The sequence below is a fragment of the Macrotis lagotis genome, chromosome X, assembly GCF_037893015.1.
Source record: "Macrotis lagotis isolate mMagLag1 chromosome X, bilby.v1.9.chrom.fasta, whole genome shotgun sequence".
Taxonomy (NCBI): Eukaryota; Metazoa; Chordata; class Mammalia; order Peramelemorphia; family Peramelidae; genus Macrotis; species Macrotis lagotis.
Window position 1 is genome coordinate 85,442,932 of NC_133666.1, and position 26,914 is coordinate 85,469,845.

The following is a 26,914-nucleotide window of genomic DNA, read 5'->3' on the forward strand; positions in this document are numbered from 1 at the left end:
CATAATAAATTGAGGTGGAAGGACACTTAGAACACAGAAGTATGAAATTGAAGGAAATTTTGAAGCCAAAATCCTGAACTGGATGAGGTTGTATGACCTGGAATGTCAGTGTTAGCAGGGATTAGAATACAGAGAGATGGAGATGTTCGAGACTGACAGTGGTAATGGAATCTTTAGTATACTGGGAGTTGTAAGAAAGAAGAAAATGATAGCTAGGAAAATACTTAGAAAAATCAAATACAAAGAGAGGAGAGCCCTTAGAATACAAAAGGGCAATTCTTGGAAGTGTCCTGAAAATCACCACAGTAACTAAAGGGTATGGTTAAAGTACTGAATCTTTGCTAGCAAACAAACCCCACTACATTTACATGGAAAAAAAAATCTAATTCCAGGAAGTTTCTTCTTTGGTAAAGACTACTATTGATATTACTAGTAATGAATCATATTTTTAGCCTCAGAATTGTGGTATTATGGACTTAAATGGGTAGGAGACATGAAGAAATCATTACATCAGTCAGATTCATGTGCATTGTAATAATAATATAAAAAATAAAAAATATTGAAAATACATTAGATATCACAGGAGGTAAATCAAAAATGTAATAACTTGGGAGGTCCTTAGTACACTGAATGCATGGGATTCCAGTTAATATCAAGAGAGGAAAACTTGGGGCAGCTAGGTAACACAGTGGATAGAGAACCAGCCTGGAGTCAGTACCTGAGTTCAAATTGGCCTCAGACACTTAATAATTACCTAGCTGTGTGGCCTTGGGCAAGCCATTTAACCCCATTTGTCTTGCAAAGTCCTGAAAAAGAGGGGGAAACTGCAAGTAATTGAGAGTTTAGAATACAGAATTTTCCAGATAAGAGCTAAGGGAACCCTTTAGAACCAGCATATCAGAAACGGATATCCTCAATACCTCTGATTCCTGGGATGGATCTGAGAAGATAAATCGTCACATTTAGTGGGTCTCAGAATGGAAAATCTTGTAAATATGTTTTTATATACATTTTTAATGAGCCAAAATCTTGACCAGTTTTCATGATTTGAAAAAGAAGGCATATTTTTCTTATGAGAACACTCATTTATTTCAATTTAATTTATATTCCAGTGTTGATAGTTTAAAACTATCAAAACTCACATCCTCAACCAAAGTTCCAAAAATATAAAGCATAGGTACTATTTATATTTTGGCTAATTAAAAATAGCCCTTCAAAAAAGCCCACCCCTTTCCTTCTCTAGCTCATTTTAAAGACATGGAAATGAGGTAAACAGGATTAAGTAGTTCAGCTAGTCACACAACTAGTGTCTGAGGCTGTATTTGCACTCAAGAAAATGAGTTTTCCTTACCTTAAGGCCCAGTGCTCAATTCACCTAGCTGGCCTGATATTTCTTTATTTTTATTTTTATTTTTTTAGGTTTTTGCAAGGTAAATGGGGTTAAGTGGCTTGCCCAAGGACACACAGCTAGGTAATTATTAACTATCTGAGGCCGGATTTGAACTCAGGTACTCCTGACTCCAGGGATGGTATTCTATCCATTGTACCACCTAGCCACCCCTTCCTTGATATTTCTAATAATATTAATGAATATAGTGTATAATAGGGAAAATTGACTTGCTATATATACAGATTTAAAGGGATAGCATTTGTACTTTGATATCATTATGTTGGAATTGCACAAGTATATTGTTATAAAAAGGGAAAAAAATGAAAGAAGCCTAACATTTCACTATATAGGGGGAAGCCTTAAAACAGAAAATGTCCCAGGTTCCTGGAACACTGTTATCATATCTTAGAGTTACCCTTTAAGGGAAAAGCTTGGAGGAGGGAGAGAGGTTACAATATATTATTTAAGACGTGATCTCTATGTGGGTTCTGTAATCAGAACATGGATTGTACCTAGAAGTCAGAATATCAAAATTTAGAATAGGGACTGTCTGAGATTTGAGTAGTTTTGAAATACAGCATCATATGTTGTGACTGGGATCCTAGAGCCTGTGCTAACAGTTCTGAGAGGGAACTTAGATGTGAAAGATGTTTAGAGTCTATGATTACAGATTTCCAGAGCTAGTGACAGCCCAGGAGAGAGAAGGTCAGGACTGGAGGTACCCCAGAGTAGAGATAAGCAGAGATAGAAGTGTCCTTAGAAGAAGAGACATTAAAGCCAAGAGAGCCCTTAGAACACAGACTGTCAGAAGTCAGAACTGACTTAAAGGCAGTAAATATAGTGCTGGGGATATCAGGAGATGGTAAACCCTCAGCCCTGGGAAAAAAAGTTATCTCTGCTAAGGAATTTTCCGAGTTATGTGATTATTGAGACAGATTATTGAGAAGAAGTAGATATTTTAAAAAAATCAAGAAAAAAGGTTTATTTTTGAGAAGAGGTAATTTATATCAGCATAGCACTGAAGAGCTTGAAGGAATTTTGGAATCAAGTCCTAATCTGGATGACAAACTGTGACAGACTAGAAAAAAGAGTGGGAGATGTTCATGGGTTGAGAATTGGAAGTAAATAATTTCCCATCATGGCTCTGTGCCCCAACTCTGATTGAAATAATTTGTAGTGGAATGTGAAGTCAGAATAGTTGAAGAGTGAGGTGACACAGAAGTTGGTATATTTGAGATGGATAGAAATTTGCAATCTAAAATTCTGAACTGAATGAGGCTCTAGAAACAGAAATGCCAGTGTTAGGAGAAACTGGAATATAGAAAGTGGGATATATTCAGAGAACAGAAATTGCTAGAAACAGGATTTTTACCCATAGAATGTGAGCCTTTCACAGTAGCTATGGTGAAGAGAATGGAAAGAGTTGAATCAGAACATAGAAGAAGGGATATGAGAGCCAAAAAATCTTTTACAGTTCTAAAGGTCAGATATTAGAAAATCTTAAAAATCATCATATGTTATTCCTAGGAATTCACATATTGTGGCCTCAGGCATGAAACTTAGAATTGAAAATTCTGTAAATGGTATCTATATATTCTCATAAAAATTCTTAAACAACCCAAATATAGACCTCTTCTGGGTAATTTTAATAACAAGAAGAGGATCTATTTTTATATGATGTCAATCACCTATTTAAATTTAAATTTTAATATTTATTGGTGTTGCAATCCCTTTTCCAAAACAACCTTAACATTCTTCTTTTTAGTTTTTTTTGCAAGGCAATGGGGTTAAATGACTTGCTCAAGGCCACACATCTAGGCAATTATTAAGTGTCTGAGGCCAAATTTGAACTCAGGTACTCTTGACTCCGTGGCTGGTGCTTTATCTACTGTGCCCCTAGCCACCCCAACATTCTTAAGCACACAGACAAAATGTAATCATCAAAACAGATTATTTTTCTGGCCAGTGCTAAAAGTCTCATCAAAAACTCCAAAATCTTTTCAGGAAATCCAATAAAATTCTAATCTGTTCTGTCATTGAGAAACACTGCTATTGAAATTATTGATAATGAAAATTGAGCATTTTTCACCATTAAAATATGATGTTTACTTTTGTAGATATTTATATGGGAACTAAATTTATATTTGGGAAGCAATATATGAAGAATACCAAAGTGATTTAAAAAATAAAATACACTTAACCCCCCCCAAAAAAAACAAACCACAAACTCCACATATCTTGGAATTATGTTCCTTTATCTATGAAAAGGTCATATCTATGAAGATCTTAAGTGAATCTTTGGACTTACAGGTACCATTAAATTTGATGATTTGGTAGTGGATGAGAGCTTTAGAATCCAGAATTTCCCAGGATTTTGATGAGCATGGTGAAGCCCAAATTCTTCAATAGATATTTGATTTAGAACCTAGAATATCTGACTTGATGGAAATTTATAATTTAGAAATCTGAATGAGCTTTTAAAAACAGAAATGCCAGTATTGCTAGAGACTAGAAAAGCAAGAGTGGAAGATGTTCAGGGACTGAGATGGAGATTTTGAGAAGGCAGGATTATTTTACATCATAACATTTTAACTTTTCAGAGTAACCATTGTGAAGAAAATGAGAGAAATAGGAGAATGATTAGAAGAAGGAATATCAGAGCAAATAAACCTCCACATCTCCTTAAATCAGTTCTTAAAATGTACTACAGTTCATTGATCATGTTTCAGGGAGATTGAAAAATCACATAAATGGCATCATTGTGTTTTCATACATATTCTTAGTTTGCCAAATATTAACCTCTTCTAGGTAATTTCAATAACTAGAAAGTAATTTTTTCTTGTGAGATCAATTATATATTACAATTTAACTTTTAATTGTTATTGGCTATTCAAAAAATATCCCCAACAGAAATATTTAAGCATACTGCCAAAATGAAACCATGAAAACTATTTTTTGGTCAGGACTCCTCCCCAAATTTCATAAAACTCTAAAAATCTTTACATGAAAATCAGGGTAATTTCATGGAGATATGTTATTGAAACAGATTAATTATCAATTAAACACCATTTTTAAAAGGAATAGACTCATAATTTGAAATCAGCATATGAGCAATACTCAAGTGCCATTTAAAATAAAACAGAACAATCTTCAGCAGATAAAATCATATAGGTCTAAGGAGTGTGTTTTTTAGTTCTAAAAATGTCATATTTGCAGATATTTAATAGAAAACTGAATTTCTGGTCATTCAGGTACTCTTCAAGGTAACAAGGTGAGGCTTAAAATCCAGAAATTCCCAGCTTTTTTTCTAACTCATACTTCTAATTAAAACATTTTGGTGTGGTAGGTGAAGTAAGAATTTTTGGAAAGATAATTTCATTAGAATTTCATTGATTGAGCTTGATGGAAATACATAATCTTGAATTCTGATCTGAATTAGAGTTTAGAAATAAAAATGTCAGTGTTGGGAGAGACTAGAAGAAGAATTGAATATGTTCAGGGGCTGAGAGTAGAAATTGTTAGAAATAAGAATATTTTATCACATAGAATGTGAGACATTTGGAGTGGTCATAATGAAGGAAATGGGAAGGTAAAAGAATTCTTAGAACAAGAGATACTAGAGCCAAAAGAATCCTTAGACCTTCGAAGGTCAGAACTTGGGATGTACTGAAACTAACCATGTGTGATACTTTAGTTATGTCCCTTAGAAATGTAAATCACATAAAGGGCATAGATATATGTTCCTATGTATTCTTATCTGGCCCAACTGTTGATCTATTCTTAGGAATTTAAATACAAAGGTCATTTATTTTTGGATGAGATCAAACAATATTCCAATTTATTATAAATTATGCATTGATAATGACATAAATGAAGCTTCCACCTTAACCACAAAATCATAATGGTCTCAGGAAAACACTATTTTGGGGGCAGTCAAACAATGCCCATAAAGCCAATGCACTTTTTTTGCAGTTCAGTCATTGATAAAGACTTCTGCTTTATACTGGTATTAAGGATGATGAATATTGAATGTTTTTGTCATGAAAGCATGGTGCTGTAAAATGTGAGCCTTGGGGGGTAGCCATGGTGAAGAGAACAGGAGATATAGGAGAGTGCTTCAAAACAAAACATCAGAGTCAAAAGATCACTTAAACCTCTAAAGGTCAAATCTTAAAATGTTCTAAAATCAACATGTGGTTACTAATAGTTAATAAGTCATGGTCTCAGGCATCAACTTTCATATTTAAAATTCCATATTTGATATTGATATGTTCTCATATACTAGTTCATGGGTTGACCTTTTCTAGTTAATTTAAATAAGAAGCCAGATGTTTTGTTAAAGAGTCATTATATATACCAATTTAATTTTTAATATACATTGGTGAGGTGAACCTACCCCACTTGCCAAGTCTCACACTCTTAACCAGAGTCAAAATAGTTTCTTGAAAATAACTTATTTTTTATTCAGCTAAATCTTTTTTTTCAGTTAAATCTTTACAGAAAACTAATGTGGATCTCTCATTGAGGAAGATTGATACATAGTGATAATGAAAACAGTATTGTAGTAATACTGAAGTGTCTTTTAAAAATTAAATAACAATTTAAGCAGCCCCTCCCCCCCAGACACCAGTATTGATCTTAGGAGTGTGTTCCTTTAGATATGAAAATATCATATCTGTGAAGTTTCTTAGAACATTGAATGTCTTAGTTTCCAGGTAGTATTCAAGTAGCTGCCTTCATGGTAGGCAAGAGCTTAGAATCCAGAATTTTCCAGTCTTGCTCTAACTAACATTTCTGATTTAAATGAAAATATGAAAACACTTGCATTTTGAGGCCAGTTCAAAAAACCCCTGAAAGCCCCCCCCAAATTTGCACAGAAAAACCAATGTCAGTGGAAAGATAAGAACAGGACTGGTAGGATCCTTAGAACAGAGAATGGTAGGGCAAAGGGCATTAGAACTAGGAGAATAACTTTAGAACGCTGAATGTCAGAAGGCAAAGGGACCTTGAAGGCAGAAAATGTCAGAGCTGGGAATGCTGTAAGATGGTAAATAATCAGCTCTGGAATGCAAAATATTGTTGCTGGTCACTAAGTAGAAACTAATGCAGATGTGCTCAATGAGCCAAAGTATCAGAAAGGAATAGGAAATTTATAAAAAAAAGAAATTATTGTGTTTGGGGGAAGAGTTTAATCATTCATGTCAATATATTTTGTATTAGCACAGCACTGATGCTTTGAATGAAAACCCAGGTCTTCAAACACCCATACAATCTTGCAAGGTGAAAGATCGTGCCTCATTTACCTGAAATAATAAGGACATAAAAGAAGGAAAAGAAAAAGTTGTAATACTCTGCAGACCGTTTATCAGGTAAGACAACTATTAATATTCCTTTTAATGATAATTGTGTAATATTTTTTCAAAAGAAAATTCCTAAGTACTTATGATGGAAAATGTGATTTAGCTCCAGAGAAAGGACTAATGAATTCTGAGTACAAGTATAGTTTTCTCACTTTCTTTTTTTTACTTTTTTGCTATGATATAGATAATATGAAAATATATTTTGCAAGATTTCATACATATGAATCATATAGCATTGCTTGCTGTATCAATGAGTAAGGGAGAGATGTGAGAGAGGGAAAGAATTTGGAACTCGAATTTATTTTAAAATGATAAAGCTAAATGAATAATAAATATTATTTCATGCAAAATGTGGGTTTTAAAACCTTATAATTAAAAGTAACATGATTTGTGTTTTAAAGTCACTGTAATGATGAAACAAAAGGGAAAAGTATTGAAATGAATAGAATTGAAAAAGTTAAAGGAATAAAAGAACCATCATATATCTAAGGGAAGATATATGAGAAACTAGAACTCCAAGTCTGGAAGTTTCCTTAAAACCTAGCATGTCTGGGCTTCAAGATGATGTCGGGGGAAGAATACTGGTTATTGGCAAGAGTACAGACTTTCCTAGTTGGGATTGAATTTGCAGTCTGAATGTCAGAACCTAGTTTGGACAAAGAAACAGAATATCAGATCTGAGAGGACACTTCGAAGCAACAATATCTGAGCTAAACGTAAATATTGATGGAAAAATCCTGCTCTGGAGAAGACTTTAAAACTTCAATATCAGAACTAGAAAAGATTTTAGATTGGAGGAAGTGAGAAAAATTCAGAGCCTGAGCATGAAAATGATCAGAAGCGGTTGAATTTTAGGACACAAAATGTCAGGCATGGGAGTAGCCAGGGAGAAGAGAAGGAGAGAAGTAAAAGAGACTGTAGAAGAAAGGATCTGAGAGCAAAGAGAGACCTTCGAAAACAAAAGGTCAGAACTTGGAGTGTCCTAAAAATTACAATGTGATAGCATGGAGTGCTCTGAGAAGATAAGTCATCATTTCTGGAAGAGCTCTCAGAATGGAAAATATCAGTAATAATGATTAATTTCTATAGATAAACATGCATATGATTCATGTGTTGGTCAAAATAATGGCCAATTCAAGTTACAAAAAACTCAAGAAAATAGATTTTTCATATAATATCAGTCATTTATTCCAATTTGACAGAGGTGATGCTTTTAAATTAAAAAAAAACCCACATTCTCAACCACACAAGTCAAAAGATTATGATAGAAATATTGATTATTTTTTGGCTAGCTTAAAAAAAACCCTAAAGTCCCAAAATAACAGCTCAATCATTCATTCTTTGGTGAAGTCTATTACTTTTAGGGATAATTTAGAGTATTTTTATCAAAAAAAAAAACAAAAGAAAAACTTATTATATAAAGAGGATTTAAAAATACATACTACTCATATGTATTTCTCCAGAAGGATGCTTAGAATAGAAAATACCATAAATTCTTAGTTGTTCTTAGTTTAATCATTCCTAGGTAACTGAAAAAGACAAAATGAAGGTTAATTTTCCATGTGATATCAATCATTTATTCCCATTTAATTCATATTGCATAGAGGTGATATTTTAAAAAACTCATATCCTCAGTCACACAGCCAAAAGTGTACAATTGAAGACCAGTTAGGAGAAAGGATATCAAAGGGAGGTAGCCACTTAGAACACAAAAAGTCAGATCCCAAGGTGACTTATGAAAACACTATGAAAGCTGATAGAGCTCTGAAAGCATAAATCACCATCTCTTAATAGGTTAAAATGTTTGTCATTTCTTTTTATTCCAAAAATAAGAAGGTAATTTATTTCATTTGATATTAATCATTTATTTCAATTTACTTTACAATACACATTGCTGCTGCTTAAAATTTGCATATCTTTAAACATATTGACAAATGGTTATTGAGAGTACTTTGTCTATATTTTGGCTAGCCAAAAGAACCATCATCAACCCTCAAACCCTGCACATTGAAACAAATACAATTCCCTAGAGGTCCTTAAGTTTGTTATTGATATTGCTGTTGAAAATGGCCATAGAGTAGTTGCTATTGTTTGTTGCTGTTGTCATGGTTGCACATCCTTCTTTCACCAAGAGGAACAATAGACAAAAAGCAAATAGTTATTTAAAGATGCAAAAGGAATAAGGCTTATGTTTCAACATCAGAGTATGAGTAAGTTCCACATGCATTGCAATAATTAATTAATTAATAACATTTTTTAAAATAACCTTTGAGTATCCCTTTAGAAACCAAAATGTTCAGTCTATGAACAATCATTGAAATAATGTATGTCTGCCCCCCAGTTACTATTCTAGAGACAATATTTAAGGTCCTAGAATATAGAATGAAAGATTCCTTAGCTACACTTGGTCATCCTTCTAAATGTCCTGATATTGAGTGTAAAGTAAGGACACAATTATTGATCAGGCCGAGACCATGGAACTTGCAATATCTGAGGTTGAAAGATGTTCAATTCCAGCAACTTAGATGAGACTTTAGAAGCTGGAATGTCAGTGTTGGTAGGGACTGGAACAGTCAGGATCAGAGATATTAGGGGCTAAGAATGGAAATGGTCAGAAGCAGTGGGATTTTAGCACATATGTCAGTCCTGGGAGAAGAGCATGAGAAAGAGTTAAGAGAGTTCTTAGAAGGGATATCAAACAAAGAGAGACTAAAGGATGTGAAAGATCAAATTCTGAAGTTTCTAAAAAAATATCTGTGAGAACTATGAGAATATAGATTATCACTCTTTTGGAAGGAATCTTAGAATGGAAAATATCCAAGTAGCAAGGATTTATTTCCATACATATTCTTAATGCCCCTAAATATTAGACAGTTCTTAAAACTCAAGAAGTGGATTTTTCATATGACATTAAAACATTGTTACAATTTAACATATATTAGCCCTATGGTCATACTTATAAAATATAAAAAGCTCTCTTATGCTCTCTTATGCTCAGCCTAAAGGGTATGAAGAAAGTACTAATTATTTTCATCCCCCTCCTCCCATAAAAACCCTTTATATCAAATCAAAGGCAGTAACAGGGATTTTCATATTTGGTAAACCTTGCTAATGATATTACTATTAATGATAATGTATGCAGAATATTTTTGGACAAAATAAAGTGTTTCTTTCTGTGTACTTATAAGATATATGACTGATAATTCAAAATCATTATATCAGTAAGAAAAGCCAAATGTATTATAACCAAAATCCAATTTAAAAAACTTAAAAAAGCCCTCATAGATCACCGGAAGGTGTTTCTTTGACTGAAAAAGTCATGTCATGAAAGTATATTAGAAGACTAGGCCTCTGAGTACCATTTAAAGGATTAAGTAGGAAGTGGATGAGAGATTAGAATACCAGTTTTTTCTTTCCAGTAGGGAAGTTTCACTTAAAGTGTCCAAATTTGTAGTAGATATTGAAATAGTTGTTATTCAGTCATTTCAGTCATGTCTAACCCTTTATGACCCAATTTGGAATTTTCTTGGCAATAGTGCTGGAATTATTTGGCATTTCTATCTGTAGGCGATACACTTGGTCAGACAATCAGAAGTCAAGTGATATGTCAAGGGTCACACAGCTAGAAAGTATCTGAGGTTCTGATTCCAGACCCAATGCTCTGTCTCTTGAGCTATCAACTACTTATGGACAGGAAATACAGAATGTTAATAGGGAGAGTACCGTGAACTGAATAAGGTTTAGAAGCACTGGAAAAAATCAGAATGGTAGACATTCAGAAGATGACAGTGACATTTTCACAAGTAGTAGGATTTTATTTCATCAAATGTGAAATTTTGGAGTATTCATGTAGAAGTGGTTGAAAGAGATAGGAGAAGACCAAGAAGATGGAACATTAAAGACAAAGAAAATACTTAGAACATAAAATGTTAGATTTTGGAATGTTCTAAAAAATACTGTATAAGATAACTAGCTCAGAGTACTGTGAGAATGTAAATATATATGAATATAAATATGCATGAGTATAAATCAGCTGCTTTTGAAGTTGCCAGTAAATGTAAAATATTATAAATGGCAAGGATTCATATTCATAAATAATTTTAGGGGGCCAAAATATTGACTAGTTCTAGGTAATTAAAAAGAACAGGGTACATTTTTGTTTTGAGATGAAACATTTATTTCAATTTAATTTGTATTATATAAATGTGATGCTTATAAAATATTCTCACATCCAAAACCACACAACAAACAGGGTACAGTGAAAGTACTGTTTATTTTTTTATGTACAAATAAAACACCAAAGGCATATCCCAAACCTTGTAATTACATACATTTTTCCATCGATTAAAGATTTATCTTGATATCAATAACAATCATGTTGAATTATAATCTACATAGGTTGTAAAGGGCCATAACTTCTACTTTGAAGTCATTGACTTGGTTAAACATGTGTGTGTTATTATAAAATGGGGAAAGAAATTAACCTGATTGGTGAGGTCTTTTAATGTAAATGTTAGAACTGGGAGACTCCTTAGAATCTGGGCTTCAAGATAACCTTTAAAGTACACATTTGGAATTGGGGGGGAAAGTTTAGAATATAGACTGGGAGAGATGCTGGGTAAGTGTGGATATTGAATGTTAGAAGTTGGAATGAACATAGAAGTCGTAACATCAGAAATGGGAAGTGATTAAGAACAAGTATTGTCTGAGTTGTGTGGAATTTCCAAATCAAGATAGGGCAACATCATTTTGCCTAACAACATTGGGGGAGCCATAGAAGACAAGTAAGAGACATCTAGAACATAAGAATAGAAATTTCTAGAGCCAGTGGCACCTGGGGACACAGAAGGTTAGGAATGGTAGGATATATAGACTAGAGAATGGCAGAAGTTAGAGAATAAGGAACATTAGAACTAGGAGAGTCTTTAGAACACAGAATGTCAGAAGACTTAAGGCCTCAAAGGCAGACAGTGTCAGAACTAGGGTTGCAGGGAAGTGGAAAATAGTTCCGGCAAACCAAACAATTTGACTAGGAAGGAAGTTGCTTGGGTATGTGCTCAGTGAACCAAAGTATGGGAAAGAATCAGATAATTTAAAGACCAAGAAATTGTTGTATTTTTTGGAAGTTTATTTATTCATATCAGTAAATTTTATATCAGACACGGTAATGGTACTTTAAATGAAAACAAAAGTCTTCAAATATACACAATCTTGCAAGGTGTCAGTTAAATGCCTCATCTGACTGAAAACAAGTGAAAAAATTTGTAATACCATGTCAACTAAGACAGATATTAAAATTCCTCTTTATGATAATGATTGTGGAGTCATTTTTTGAAAAAAGTAAATTGAAATTAAAAGTAGAATGAATTAAAATGAATTTTACATGTGCTATGTAGTCACCGTAAAGAAAAAGCAGAAGGAAATTGTGCTACAAGAAATAGAATTCAAAAAAAAGTTAAAGGAATAAGAGGATCCTTATACATTTGAGGAAGTTGTGGCCTAAGAAATTACAACACCAAGATTGATAATGTCCTTAGGACCTATATGTCAGGCCTTCAAAATGATATTTAGGGAAGAGTATTTGAGGATGCAGGGAACATGAAATCCAATCTTTCTTAGCTAGGATGGCAAACACAATCTCAATGGCAGAATTTGGAAGTACAGAGAAGTCAGAATATTAGAAAACACTTAGAACTGAGATTGTCTGAGCATAAGGGAAAAATTAAATCCAGATTTCTTGACTAGAGGAGGCCTTAGAACCTCATAATCAGTTAGTAGGAATTTTGGTACTTACAAAGGTGACAGAGATTTAGAGTTCACAAGCTATGGAATTTGAGCACATAAAATAGAAGGCCTAGAAGGAGTCTTGGAGAAGTGGATGAGAGAGGTAAGAGAGCCCTTCAAGACAGGCTTATCAAAGCAAAACAAAAAAACAATCAAACAGAAAAGGTCAGAAGTGTTATTACATCAAAAACCACTATATGTGATAGCTGGGAGTGCTCTAGGAATGCAAATCATCAGTTCTGGAAGGAGCTTTAGAATGGAACATACTAAAAATGATAAGGATTTGTTTCTATGTATATGTTTAGTGAAAATAAGTATTGTACAGTTCTAGTTAAATATAAAGTAAGAAGGTAGACTTGGATTTGATACCAGTCATTCCAAATTAATTTGGATTACACAGTGGTAAAGTATAAAAGAAAACAAAAGAATAATTTCAATAACAAAACCTGAACAATGAAATCAAAAGACTGTATAAGTACTCAAAATATGGAATTTTTGATTTTTTTGGATAGCAAAAAAAGCCTCCTAAAATACAAAATCTTATATACCCAAACAGATGCAATTTGTTGCAGTTCCTTCTTTGGTAAAGACTGTTATTGATATAATTATTATCAGTAATAATGATTAAAGAGAATTTTTATATAAAATAAACCAAGTGTTATTATTATTTAACAAGAAACATTAAGAAATAAATATATTGGTAATACATGCGTTGTAATAGTAATTTATAAAATAAAAAATGAAAAAATATATTTTGTGCATCATAAAATGGTGTAACTTTGGGACCTCTCTAAAATGCCATATCTTTCAAGGTCCATAGCACATTGAATATCTATTCATCTTTGTGTCATTTATACAGAAATGCTGGAGGAAACTGAGAGCTTAGGATACAGAATTTCCTAAATATGAGTTGAGTTCTGTCCCTGTATATAACAGTGTGAAATGAAAAGTGATGCCAGAATATTAATTCAGGTTTTTCAAGACCAGAATATTAGATCAGGTAGGCTGCTTAGAATCTAGATTGTTTAGGCTGAAGGAAAATTCTAAACCAAAATTCTATACTAGATGAGATTATAGAAGTTTTAATGTCAATGTTGGGAGAGATGAGAGAAAAGGTGTAAAAGATTTTCAAGGGTTCAGGGGGATTTTGGCACATAGAATGTGAACCTTTGGTATAGTCATTGAGAAAAGAATGAGAAGTAGAAGAGAAGGTACAAGAAGGCATATCAGAGCAAAGAGAGTCTTTCAAATTGCAAAAATCAGATCTTAGAATGTTCTAAAAAAAGCAATATATTTGAGTGATGCTCTTAGAATGTAAATCATCTGCTCTGCAATGTACCTTAGGATAGAAAATGTCTTAAATGACAAAAATGTATTCTTATTTATATTTTCAGTTGGCCAAAATATTTATCTATTCTAGTTTTAAAAAGGAGGTAGATATTTTCATATGAAATCAATTACATATTCCAACTTAATTTTTATTATGTATTGATAATTCTTAGAAAAAAATCCCATAGCCTCAATTACAGAATTAAAAAGATATGGTAAAAATATTATCTATTTTTTTTACTAGCTGATAAAACCCCTAGCCATAAAAATCTGCACACAAAAGGTAATGGAAGTCTGTGTGGTTTCTTCTTTGACAAAGACTTCTATTGATATTAGTATTAGAGAATTGAATATTTTTGGCCATTTAAAATCTGATTTTATGTAACAAGGGCTTAAAGGGGAGAAGACTTGTTTGGAATCCAACACTTTGTGTAAGAATCAAATGCATTGTTATAATAAAATAGTAAAATAATTAAGAAAAGAAATCTTATAGATCTTAGGAAGGTATTCATTTAGATTTGGAAATGTCTAATCTATGAAGATCCTCCAAAAATTGAATGTCCTGGTACCATTAAAGCAAGCAAATTATTGGCAGACTAAAACTTAAAATATAGAATTTCTCAGCTTAGCAATAAGTTCCACTTCTGAATGACAAAATTTGGAATGGAATGTGAAGTCATAATTCTAGAATGTGTGACTAACTTAGAATCTAGACTATCTGAGATTGATGTAAATTTCTAATTTATAATATCCTGCACTGGATGAAGCAATAGAAACAGGAATGTCAGTGTTGAGAGAGACTTGAACAGAGAGAGGGAAATTTTTTGAAGCTGATATATGACACTGTGAGAAATAGTTGGATTTTGGAACATAAAATGTCAGTACTGGAAGTAATCAAATAAAAGCATTTTGGATAGCATTTAGAATAAGAATCATCAGATCAAGGAGCCAACCCAGAAGATGAACCTCACAGATCCTCAAAACTCCAATAGTCAGTATTCTGAGAACATAAATATTCTGTGCATGAAGTAGCCTAAGAAAAGAAATTATCATTAATTGCAATGAATTAATTTCAATTATATGCTTAATGATTGAAAATATGAAGCAGCAAATTAAAGAAAAAGAATTCAGTATTTTCACATATCACTCCTTCATTCCAAGTTAATTTATATTGCACAGTGATGAACCTTTAAAATAGTATGTGACATTCTGAATCATATAGACTTAAGAATTTGAAGAAAATACTGACAATTATTTAGCTAGTTAAAAACAACTGAAAAACCCAAAACACCACTACTATTACAATGAAACAAATGTAATTATCATGAAGTTACTGCTATTGAGATTTCTATTAATAATAATTTCTGCCAAAAATTAACCCAAGATGTTATGTTCTAAGTACTCACAGGGAACAGGATTATGCTATGAAATCATTGTATTCATATGCATTGTTATATAAGTTAATTTAAAAAAACTTTTAAATTCTAAGAAAGTGTTCTTTAGATAAAGCAATGTCATATCTTGGATGGTTCTTAGCATACAGCATGTCTCGGCTTCTGGGTACCATTTAAGGGGGAAAGTTAGGGGTTGCCTGGAGGTTAGAATACAGAATTTCCTAGCTGGTCTATAAGCCCTAGCTCTCAGTGTTTTATTTTGTAGGGAAGTTTGAAGCCATAGTTTTAGGTCTGTGAGGACACTGAGAACCTAGAATGTCTAAACTTAAAGGAAATTTCTAATGCAGAATCTTTAGCTCAATGAGATTGTAGAAGGAGGAATGTCATTGTTGTTTCCAAACAAATGTCTAGAACAGTGAGAAAGGGAAATGTTCAGAGACTGATTAGGGAAGTTATCTAAAGCAGTGGAATTTGAGCACAAGAACTATCAGGCCTGGGCATAATCATGAGGAAAGAATTCGACATTTAGGAGAACATTTAGAATACTGGATATCAGAACAAAGAGCAGTTAGGTGATGAAGTGAATGAGTGGCCAGGATTGAAGTCAGAAAAACTTCATGGGTTCAAATCTGGCTTCAGATACTTATTAGTTTTGTGTCCTTGGGCAAATCACTTCACTCTGTTTGCCTCAGTTTCCTCATCTGTAAAATGAGCTGTATAAGGAAATGGCAAACCACTTCATTATCTTTGCCAGGAAAATCTCAAATATGATTGCAGAGAGTCAAACACAACAGAAAAAGAGCAACAAATATAAGATTGAAGAAAGAACACAAGAAGTCGGGACTGGAGTGTCCTTACATTTTCTATATGTCATAATTTGAGAACTCTGAGACCAAAATTCATTTGCATTGGCATTGGCCATCAAATTCAAGAAGTTATAAATTTCAAAAATCAATTTTAAGTTTATTCTTAGTGAAGAAAAATATTGGCCAGATCTAGTATATAAAGAAAGTAAGAGAATTTACATTTTTTTTGTTTGAGATCAGTCTTTTATTTCAGTTTAATTTATGATTAAGATTAGAGAAAAAAATACAAACATTGAATATATCTATCACTTTAGGAAAAGAGATTTGGTTTTGGAACTTGACTATTTTTTGTCACGTCTTGGAAATCCATAGCAAATTGAATATCTGTACTTTCAAGTACCATTAAAAAGAGACAGTTGAAAGTGATTTAAATTATAGAATGTACTAATTAGATAGGAATGTCACCTCTGAATGGGAATATGAGAATAAAGGAAAAACCTTAGAACACAAAAGTTCAGACCTTTGAATGTGAACAAATCATCTCACATGATAGCTGTAGGAGTGCATAGAGTATAAAATACCAAAAAAGGCAGGGACTTATTTTCATATTTGTTCTATTTAAGACAAAATATTGACTAGTTCTAGGTAATTTCAAAAATAAGATGAGGTGTTTTACACCAGAGATTAATCTTTTCCTTTCATTTAATTTCTATACCACAGTGACAATACTTTTAAAAACATCCATCATTAACAATACAGTTCAAATGGCCTTATGAATGTCTATTTTTTGGTAAACTCCCATAATTCACTCACAAATAGAAAGCACTTTGACACAAAAACAAATGTAATTCTCTTTAGGTCCTTGTTTGGTCAAGACTGCGATTTATATTACTATTAATGAAAAATGAATGCAGTCTATATTTGAACCAAAAAAAACCAAGGGCAACAGAAGCAACCCAGATGAGTTTTGGAAATATGTGTATAGTTAAGGTCTATGTGCATTATAATAATTATCCAGTTAAAATTAAAAAGAATAATCCTTATGAAGCATAAGATGGTGTGGGTTTATAAACAAAATCATCTGGTTTGGAACACTGAATATTAGAACTTCCCTGGACATTTCAAGGATATATGTTGGAGGGTTACTGGAGCTGAGAATCAGAATTTCCTGACTAGGGCATAAGTTCTGCTTTTGAATTTCCAGATTTTGAATGAAAATCTTAAGAGAAACAATTAGATGAGGGAATGGCTTATGGAGTATAGAATATATGGACTTAAAGGAAATTTGCAAATCAGGGTCATCAGCTGGATGAAACTGAAGAAAAATGCAAGGTCAGAATTGGGAATGGAGAGAATTGGTCAGAGATGGAGAAGATGTATGCTGTCTGGGATTGGACAGTTTCAGAAACAAGAGGATTTGAGCATACAGAGTGTCGGAATTGAGAGTTGCACTGGAGATGAAAATGGGTGAGCTAGCAGTGCTCATAGAAGAGAGGACCTCAGAGCAAAGGGAGTCCTTAGGGGGAAAAGGTCAGACCTTGCAGTGTTCTGGAAAACAACATATGCTTTAGGTGGGAGGCTTCAGAGAACAGAAATCATCTGCTGGGGAAGGGATCATAAAGTGGAAAACTCTCACAAATGACAAGTATTTGACTATATATATATATATATATATATATATATATATATATATATAGTGGATCCAAATATTGGCCAATTTTAACTTATTTAAAAATAAGATGTATTTTTTGTATGAGATCATTCATTCCAATATGTTTTATTTTATGCATCAGTAATGCATAAAAATGCAAACAACAAAACAAGCAAAATACAAACTTCTCATCTTCAACCATATTGTCAAAAGAGTTTAGTGAGATTAATGTATATTTTGACTAGCCAAAAAATCAATCCTCAAAACCACAAAAACTGTTTTCCAAACAAATGTAATTCCATGCAGTTCCTTCTTTACTAAAGGCTTCTTGAGTTATTAATATGAATGAAAATGAAGATTGAGTAATTTTGAAAAAAAACCAAAAAAGGTGTTAAACATAGAGAGCTTGCAAGGGAGAAGATTTATATTTCAAAATCAGTCAATTGGTAAAAACTCATGTACCTTGTAATAATCTAATGAGTAAACCATAAATATAACTTTACCTATCCCTAGAGATCTAAAGATCTATGCTTCCAGTGACTATTCATATGTTAATATTGAATGTATTTGAAATACCAGACACAGAATGGTCTAGTTAAATGTTAAATTATGCCTCTGAATGGACCAATTGGTTATAGTGAACCCAAAATATTCATTCAGGGAAGCCACGTGTAACCAAAACTGTGTGGAATTGACATAAAATTTGAATCCAGAATCCTGAGCTGGATTCAGTTGTCAAATGTATAATATCAATCCTGGTAGAGACTAGATCAGAGATAATGGAAGATGTTCAGTGACTGAGAATATGTACTATCAGAAATAGGAATATTTTAGTACATCACATGGTTTGGCTATAGTGAAAAATCAAAGTATTAGAAGAAAGGATATTGGAGCAAAAAATGTCCGGAGAACTCCAAAGGTCATGTCTTGGAATGTCCTGAAAATCACCATGTTTAATTGCTAAGAGTTCTCTGGGAATGTAATTCATTAACTCTTGCATATGTCTTAAAATGGAATATTTCATGAACAGCAAATATATATTTTCATACAGATTCTTAGTTGGCCCAAATATAAATCTGTTGTAGATCATTTAAAAGACAAGAAGACGAGAGATTTTTCTTATGAGTTCAATCACATATTTCAATTTACCTTTTAGTATGGACGGAACCAAGATGGCGGATTAGGGGCAGCCACCCAACTGAACTTTCCCATCATTCCCCTCCAATCAACTTTAAAATAACGCCTCAAATCAAATTTTGGAGCAGCAGAGCAACAAAAGGTCGGGGTGAGACATTTTTCAGGACTAAGAAAACCTAAGTGGTCAGAAGAAGTTTGGGACACTGGGTTGGAGGTCCACTTGAAGTCCCCACAAGTGGTGACGGTAACAGTGTCCATAATAATAGTTTCAGAAGCTCTTAGCCAAAAGACAATAAAGGGGTCGGGAAACTGGTGAGAAAGAGATTATAGTGGGCACTTTGCTGGCACTGAGTACAGCTGGACTAATTGGTAGCTCTATTATTTATACTTAGATCTGGGTCTCAATTCCAGGGTGGAGAGGAACCCTGTTGATTGGTTATAACCCTAGTCACAGTTCCAAAGCAAAGAAGAGTGCTAGCTCTTGTGACTAAAGGGGACAAGAGGTACTTCCTGGATAAGGGTAAGGGTGTAAACTAGGAGATCAGTGACCACACTTTTCTCAACATCACTCCATCTTGGAAGTACCAAAAACTTGCAGATCCCCAGAACTGGGTCTGCAACCAGCAGTATAAAAAAGTCTGAACCTTGGCCCTGTGTTTCTCCACTGTGGCAAAAAATCCACATTCAAGAAATAGGATAAGGGAATGAACAAACAGGAAAAGAGTTTTACCATAAGAAGTTCTTAAATTGGAAAAGAAGACTACAACAAAAAAGGAAGAGAAGAAGAACACTACAATATGAAATCTGCTTCAAAAAAAGGCTCGAAGAAAAATGCTAACTGGACCCACCCCGACCAAGATTTTATGGATGAGTTAAAAAAGGAGGTAAGAGTAGTAGAGGAAAAATTAGGGAAAGAAATGAGAGTGATGCAAGAAAATTATGAAAAGAAAGTTAGCAGTTTGGTGCGAGAAGCACAAAAAAATACTGAAGAAAATAGCACCTTAAAAAACAAACTAGGTCAAATGGTAAAAGAGGCACAGAAATCAACTGAAGAGAAGAATTCCTTAAAAATCAAAATTGGAATAATGGAAAAGGATGTACGAAAATTCACTGATGAAAAGAATTTCTTAAAAAGCAGAATTGGGCAAATGGAAAAAGAGGTGCAACATCTCACTGAAGAAAATAGATCCTTAAAAATTAGGATGGTACAGGTGGAAGCTAATGACTCCATGAGGAATCAAGAAACAATGAAACAGAAACAAAAGAGTGAAAAAATAGAACAAAATGTGAAATACCTCATGAGAAAAACAACTGACCTGGAAAATAGATCAAGGAGAGAAAATTTAAGAATTATTGGACTACCTGAAAGCCATGATCAAAAAAAGGGCCTGGAAGTCATGCTGCAAGAAATTATCAGAGAAAACTGCCCGGGTGTCTTAGATCCAGATGGCAAAATAGAAATTGAAAAAATCGGCCGATCACCTCCTGAACGAGATCCCAAGAACAAATCTCCCAGAGATATTATTGCCAAATTCCAGAACACCCAGCTCAAGGAGAGAATACTTCTAGCAGCCAGGAAGAAACAATTCAAATATCGTGGAGTCACAGTCAGGATCACACAAGATTTAGTGTCTTCCACTTTGAAGGAGCGTAGGGCTTGGAATATAATATTCCGGAAGGCAAAGGATCTAGGATTTCAACCAAGAATAACCTATCCAGCTGTACTGAGTGTAATCATTCAGGGGAAGAAATGGTCATTTAATGACATAGAAGAATTCCAAGCATTCCTGATGAAAAGGCCAGATCTAAATAGAAAATTTGACCTTCAAAGAGAAGAGCCAAGGAGATATAACAACCCAAGGAGGCCATTCATGAGAAAGTAATCATAAGGGACTCAATAAAGCTAAACTCCTGACATTCCTATATGAGAAGATGATATGTGTAACTCCTAATCACTTTTATCATTCTATTTTCAAAAATCATTTATATAGAAAGAGGACATGGATAAATATGTTGGAATGATCTCCCAAAAACTGAAGGCTTAAGAAAGAGGGATGTACTGAGAGAAGTAGGCAGAAATAAGTTTAATGGGGAAATTTTTCTCAAAACAGTTTCACATGGAAGAAATTTTACAGTTAATCGGAAAATGAGGAGATAGCAGACAATGTTGAACCTCAGTCTCTTCAGAATTTCTTCAAAAAGGGAAGACTGTATAGGCACTCAACTGCATATAGAATTGCAACTTACCCAATAGGGACCTAGGAAAGGAAGGGGATCTTAGAAAGGGGAGATGATAAAAGGGAGGGCATATTAAGGGAGGTACTGTTTAGCAGCAAAATAGATTTTTGAGGAGGGTGTATTAAAAGAGAAACAGAACAAAATGGGATGGAAGAAAATACACAGCTTGTAATCATAACTCTGACAATGAATGAGATGAGGTTACCCATAAAATGTAAACTGATAGTAGAAAATATTAGAAACCTGATCCAACAATATATTCTTTACAAAAGACATTTGAAATGGAAACACAAACACATGATGTTAAAATAAAGAGTTGAAGCAGAATATGTTATGCTTCAGCTGAATTAAAAAAAAAAAAAACAGAGCCAGCAATCATGATCTCAGACAAATCAAAAACAAAATCAGAACCAATTCAAAAAGATAACCAGAGAATTTGCATTTTACTTAAAAGGTACCTAATCATTGAAGTCATATAAAACATTTTACATCAAGTGTCTCTGATAAAGATCTCATTCTCACATATATACTGGATGTAGAGCTGAATCAACCTTACAAAAATAAGAGCCATTCCCCAATTGATAAATGGTCAAAGGATATGAATAGGCAGTTTTTAGAAGAAAAAGTCAAAGAAATCTATAGTCAAATGAAAAATTCCTCCAAATCATTATTGATTCAAAAATGCAAATTAAATGAACTCTGATGTACCACCTCATACTTCTCAGAAATGACACATGCTGAAGAGGATGAGGGAATAATCGAGCTACTGGTGGAGTAGTGAACCATTCTGGAGAACAATTTGGAACCACGTCTAAAGGGTTATAAGACTGGACATAACATTTGACCCAACAATATTACTACTAGATCTGTATCCCAAAGAGATAAAGGAAATGAAAAAAGACCTATATGTATAAAAATATTTATAATAAACCTTTTTTTGTATGACAAAGCACTAGAAATAATGGAGATGTAAATCATTTGGGGAATGGCTGAATAGAGTTGTGGCATGTCTTTGTGTTGGAGTATTATTTTGCTTTAAGAAATGACAAAGGGAGCAGTTTGAGAAAAACAATCCCAACAACACAGCAGGGAGATCATTGTAACATAGTGATAACAATGCTGTAATGGTGACCAACTGTGAAAGTCTTGTCTACTGTGATCAATTCACCAATCCACAATTCCAAAGGACTCATGATGAAAAATTGCTATCCATGTCCAGAGAGAGAACTGATGAACAGAGGGCAAATTGAAGTATAATTTTGTCATTTTCCTTATTTTTCTTGCTTTTAATGTAAATATGGCTTATATGGAAATATGTTTAGTGTGATTTCACATGTATAATTGATATTGTCATTGCTTGTCTCCTCCATGGGTGTGGGAGGGCCTGGGAGGGAGGGTGATAATTTGGAACTAAAAATTTAAAAAGAAAAGAATGTTAAAAACAAAAAACAAATTAAAATGTTAAGAAATTTTTTTTTTTTAGTTTGCATTGGTGATGAAAAAAATCTCACATCCTTAACCACATAGCCTTAAGGGTATAGTGAAAAAAACTGTCTATTTTTTGGCCACTGAACAAAACACCAAAAAGTCCAAATATTTGTATATGAAAACCAATGCAATTCTATGCATTTCCTTTATTGATAAAGATAGCTATTGGTAGTAGTATTAGTGATAATTAATATTGAGTATTTTTGGTCATTAAAATATGTTGTTATGTAATAAGGACTTAAAAGTGGAGAAGTTTCATGTTTTGAAATCAGTATATAGAGTCTCATGTTTTGAAATCAGTATATAGATAAGACTCAAGTGTGTAGTTAAAATTATAAAATAAATTTCAGTTAAAAAAGTTCTTATAGATTTTAGGAGTGTGTTCCTTTAGATAACAGAATGTTATATCTGTGAAGGTCCTTAGAACACAGAATGTCTGGGTTTCCAGCTATCACTGAAGGGGGCAAGCTGGTGGTAGATTAGAAATTAGAATACAAAATTTCCAAGCATGGCTTTAAAACTCACCTCTGAATAGAACAATTTGGAATTGAATATGAAGCCAGAATTCTTAAACAAGTAGGCAACATAGAACCTACAATATCTGAACTTGGAGATAATATAGAATCCAGAATCCTGAGACTGTAGAAATAGGAATGTCAGTTTGGGAACTGACAGAGAACAGAATAGAGTGAGTGGGAGATGTTCAAAGGTTGAGAAGGGAGACTGAAGAAATAGGATTTTAGAATAGGCAATGTCAACTCTGGGAGAAACCATAGAAGAGTGAGATTGAGAAGAGCCTTTAGATGAAGGAATATCTGATCAAGGAAAGAACTCTCAAAGGTCAGTACTGGAGTATTCTCAAATTTTTCATGTTCCATAATTGTGAGGACTCTGAGAACCTACCTCAATTTGCCTTCAGATGCAAAATGAAACAAATTACAGTGATTAAACATATTCTGGTGGACAAAAATATTTCCAGTTCTAGATAATCAAAGAAATCAGCAGAATTTAGAATTTCTGAATGAGAAAACATTTATTTCAATTTACTTTATATTGAACCTCTGTGAAGCTCAAAACAATTTCAAATCTTCCACCATATAGCCAAAAGGTTTTAGAGAAAGTACTGATAATTATTGTCTGGGTAAAAAAATCCCCAGATGAGATAATATGGCAGCACCAAGAAATAAATGCAATTCCATAAAGATATTTCTTTGATAAAGACAGCTATTGTTATGATTATTAATGATAATCAATATGTGGTGTTTGTGGAAACAAAAAACCAAGGTGTTAGTTTCCAAAGTCTCATATGATACAGAATTAATGTTTCTAGATCATGATATCTGTATGCTACATTGTAATAAATATACATTTAAAAATCTTTGAAAAATCAACTTTATAGTTGATCATAGGATAGTGTTTCTTTGGAACCAAAAATGTCTTGTCTTAGAATTTTTTAGTACACTGAAAGTCTGGGCTGTTAGGTCCCATTTAAGGGTAATTGTTTGAAGTGGCTGAGAGTTAGCATACCAAATTGCCTAGGTAGGCGTAAGTCCCACCTCTATCTTTGGAGGGGGGGGAATAGGAAAATAAAAACAAAAACCTTAGAGTAGAAAAGTACAGAACTTTGAATTGACAGCAAATCATTCTATGTGATAAATGGAATCTTTCATAATCTGCTCTGTTAAAGGCCTTAGTATGGAAAGTATCACAAAAGGCAAGGATTTATTTTCATATATATTCTAAGTGAGCCAAAATATTGGCCACGTCTAGGGAATTTCAGTAACAAGAAAGGAAGTTTTATTAATGAATTCAGTCCTTTCTTCTAATTTAATTTATGTTCTTCAGTAAGACTGCTTTGATATTAAAGGACCATTATCAACTACATAGGTGAAAGAATCTGGTGGCATAATTATCGGTTTTTTGGCAAGCCAAAAACATGCCCCCGAAGTGAAAACTTGGACAGCAAAACAATTATAATTCCCTCTAGGATCTCATTTTGTCAAGATTACCACTGACATCAGTGTTAATGAAAATGAATACAAAAGGCTCAGAGCCAAGATGGCTGAGTAAAAAGCAGGGATTCACCTTATCTCTCACAAATGCCTCTCTAAACCATTTTAAAATAATGCCTCAAAATAAATTCTGGAACAGTCAAACCAATAAAAGACCTGGGGAGTGAGGCAATTTTCTAGTCAACAACTGAAAAAATCACCTGGGAGTGTCTGTTTCACTGGGGTGAGAACGCATTCTAGTCTAGTGCAGGCCATGACCAGGCAAGCCAGGGCAAGCCTTGGAGTGATTGAATAAATTCATGCTGAAACATGGTAAGGGAGTTTGACAACTGGTTAGAAGGAGACAACAGGGCACTTTTTGTTGACACTGAGGGTATGATACAGTTGTCTTGCCCATAAGTGGTTCTGGGATACAGTCATAGGGCAAGGTGGAACATTAGCACATTAGAACAATTGACTTTAGGAGAGCAGGGATCCTGGTCACAGTTCAGGAAGGGAAAAAGTGCTTTTGATCACTCACAGATAAGAGAATAGGCCAGCAGAGCAGCAATCATACATGTTCTTAGATCATACCACCTTGGAAGAAACAGTAACATAAAAACATTAAGCTTGGAACTGTGCCCCCTCTTCCCCTAGGGCAAATTTCAGCTTTAACATAAAGTCAAGAAATGGTTTGGAAATATGAATGAACAGCAACATATAATGGAGGCAGGAAAGAGCTATTATAATAGAGAGAAAGAGAGAAGGGGTGGCAGACAATGCTTGAACCTTACTCTGGTCAGAATTGGTTCAAAGAGGGAATAATACAAACATTCCATTAGGTATAATCTATATTACCCTATAGGGAAATAGGTGGGAAAAGGGATAAAAAACGGAAGGGAGGGACTGATAGAAGATAGGGAAGAGTCTGGGAGTGGGTACTCAAAAACAAAACACTTTAGAGGAGGAACAGGGTAAAAGGAGAGAGAGAGAGAGAGAGAGAGAGAGAGAGAGAGAGAGAGAGAGAGGATAAATAAGGGAAAAATAGGATGGAGGGAACTACATGGTTACAATCATTGTGAAAATATATTTACAGGAAATTTTTCTGATAAAAGCCTCATTTGTCAAATGTATAGAGAAGCAAATCAAATTTATAAGATTACCCATCATTTCCCAATTGATAATTGGTCAAAGGGTATGATCAGGCAGTTTTCAGATGAAAAAATCAAAGTTATCTATAGTCATATAAAATGCTCTAAATTATTATTGACTAGATATAACCAAAAACAAATAAGAGGTACCAACAAATTGACTAAAATGACAACAAAGGAAAATTGTGAATATTGAAGGGGATGTGGCAAAACTTGGATACTAATGCTTTTGGTGGAGTTGTGAGCTAATCTAACTATTCTGGAGAATAAATTGGAATTATGCCCAAAGGGCAATCCAACTCTGCATACCCTTTGATCCATCAATATCATTGCAAGGCCTTTCTTCCAAAAGATAAAAAAAAGAGAGATCAACATATACAACAATATTCATGTGCAATGGCAAATAATTGGAAATTAACAGAATGCCCATCAATTGGGGAATGATTGAACAATTTGTGTTATATGATTGTGATGAAATACAATTGTGCTATAAAAAAAATTACTAGCAGGATGTTTTCACAAAAACATGGAAATACATGAACGGATGCAAAGTGATGTGAGCAGAACCAGGAGAACACTACATAGTAACAACACTATTATACAGTGATCAACTATGAATGACTTAGCCATTCTCAGAATGATTCAAGATGCTTCCAAAGGACTTATGATGGAAAATCCTATCCACCTCCAGAGAAAGAACTGATGAAGTGCGAAAGCTAATCAAGGCATACTTACATTTACCTTCCTTAATTTTCTGGGTTTGTTTATTGTTGTTATTGTTATTGTTGTTGCTGCTGTTGTTTTGGTCTGTGTTCTGTTTCACAAAATACTTAATATGGAAATAAGTTTCGCATGGTGGCACAAGTATAGCCTATATAAAATAGCTTGCCTTCTCAGTGAAGGGGGAGGGGAGGAAAGGATGGAGAGAATTTGGAAATCAAAACTTTAAAAATGAAATGTTAAACTTGTTCTTATGTGTAATTGGAAAATAAATAAAATATTTAAAAAAGAAAATGAAATAGAGTGTGATTGGATGGAAATATCAAGGGGTAACATCAAAAAGAATAGAAAATTCAAGAGTAATTTTTGTAAATCTGTATATAGGTAAGATCAATGTGCATTGTAATAATTATCTGAGAAAAATAAAAATAAAAATGCTTTGCATCATAGGGAAGGATATAATCATCTACTGGTG

At 33.5% G+C, this 26,914-nt stretch overlaps 1 protein-coding gene across 2 annotated transcripts in view; it reads left to right on the plus strand.

Annotated features, from left to right (window-relative positions):
* The window catches only part of LOC141499858 (uncharacterized), a 71,594-nt gene extending 44,913 nt beyond the window's left edge, over window positions 1-26,681 (plus strand). For both annotated transcript variants that reach the window (XM_074202636.1, XM_074202637.1), the window contains exons 4-5: window positions 6,611-6,759; window positions 18,871-26,681. In XM_074202636.1, coding sequence (XP_074058737.1) covers window positions 19,649-20,734 — 1,086 coding nt within the window. In that variant the 5' untranslated portion in view covers window positions 6,611-6,759; window positions 18,871-19,648 and the 3' untranslated portion in view covers window positions 20,735-26,681. The remainder of the gene's footprint in view (window positions 1-6,610; window positions 6,760-18,870) is intronic.
* The last annotated feature ends 233 nt before the right edge of the window (window positions 26,682-26,914 follow it).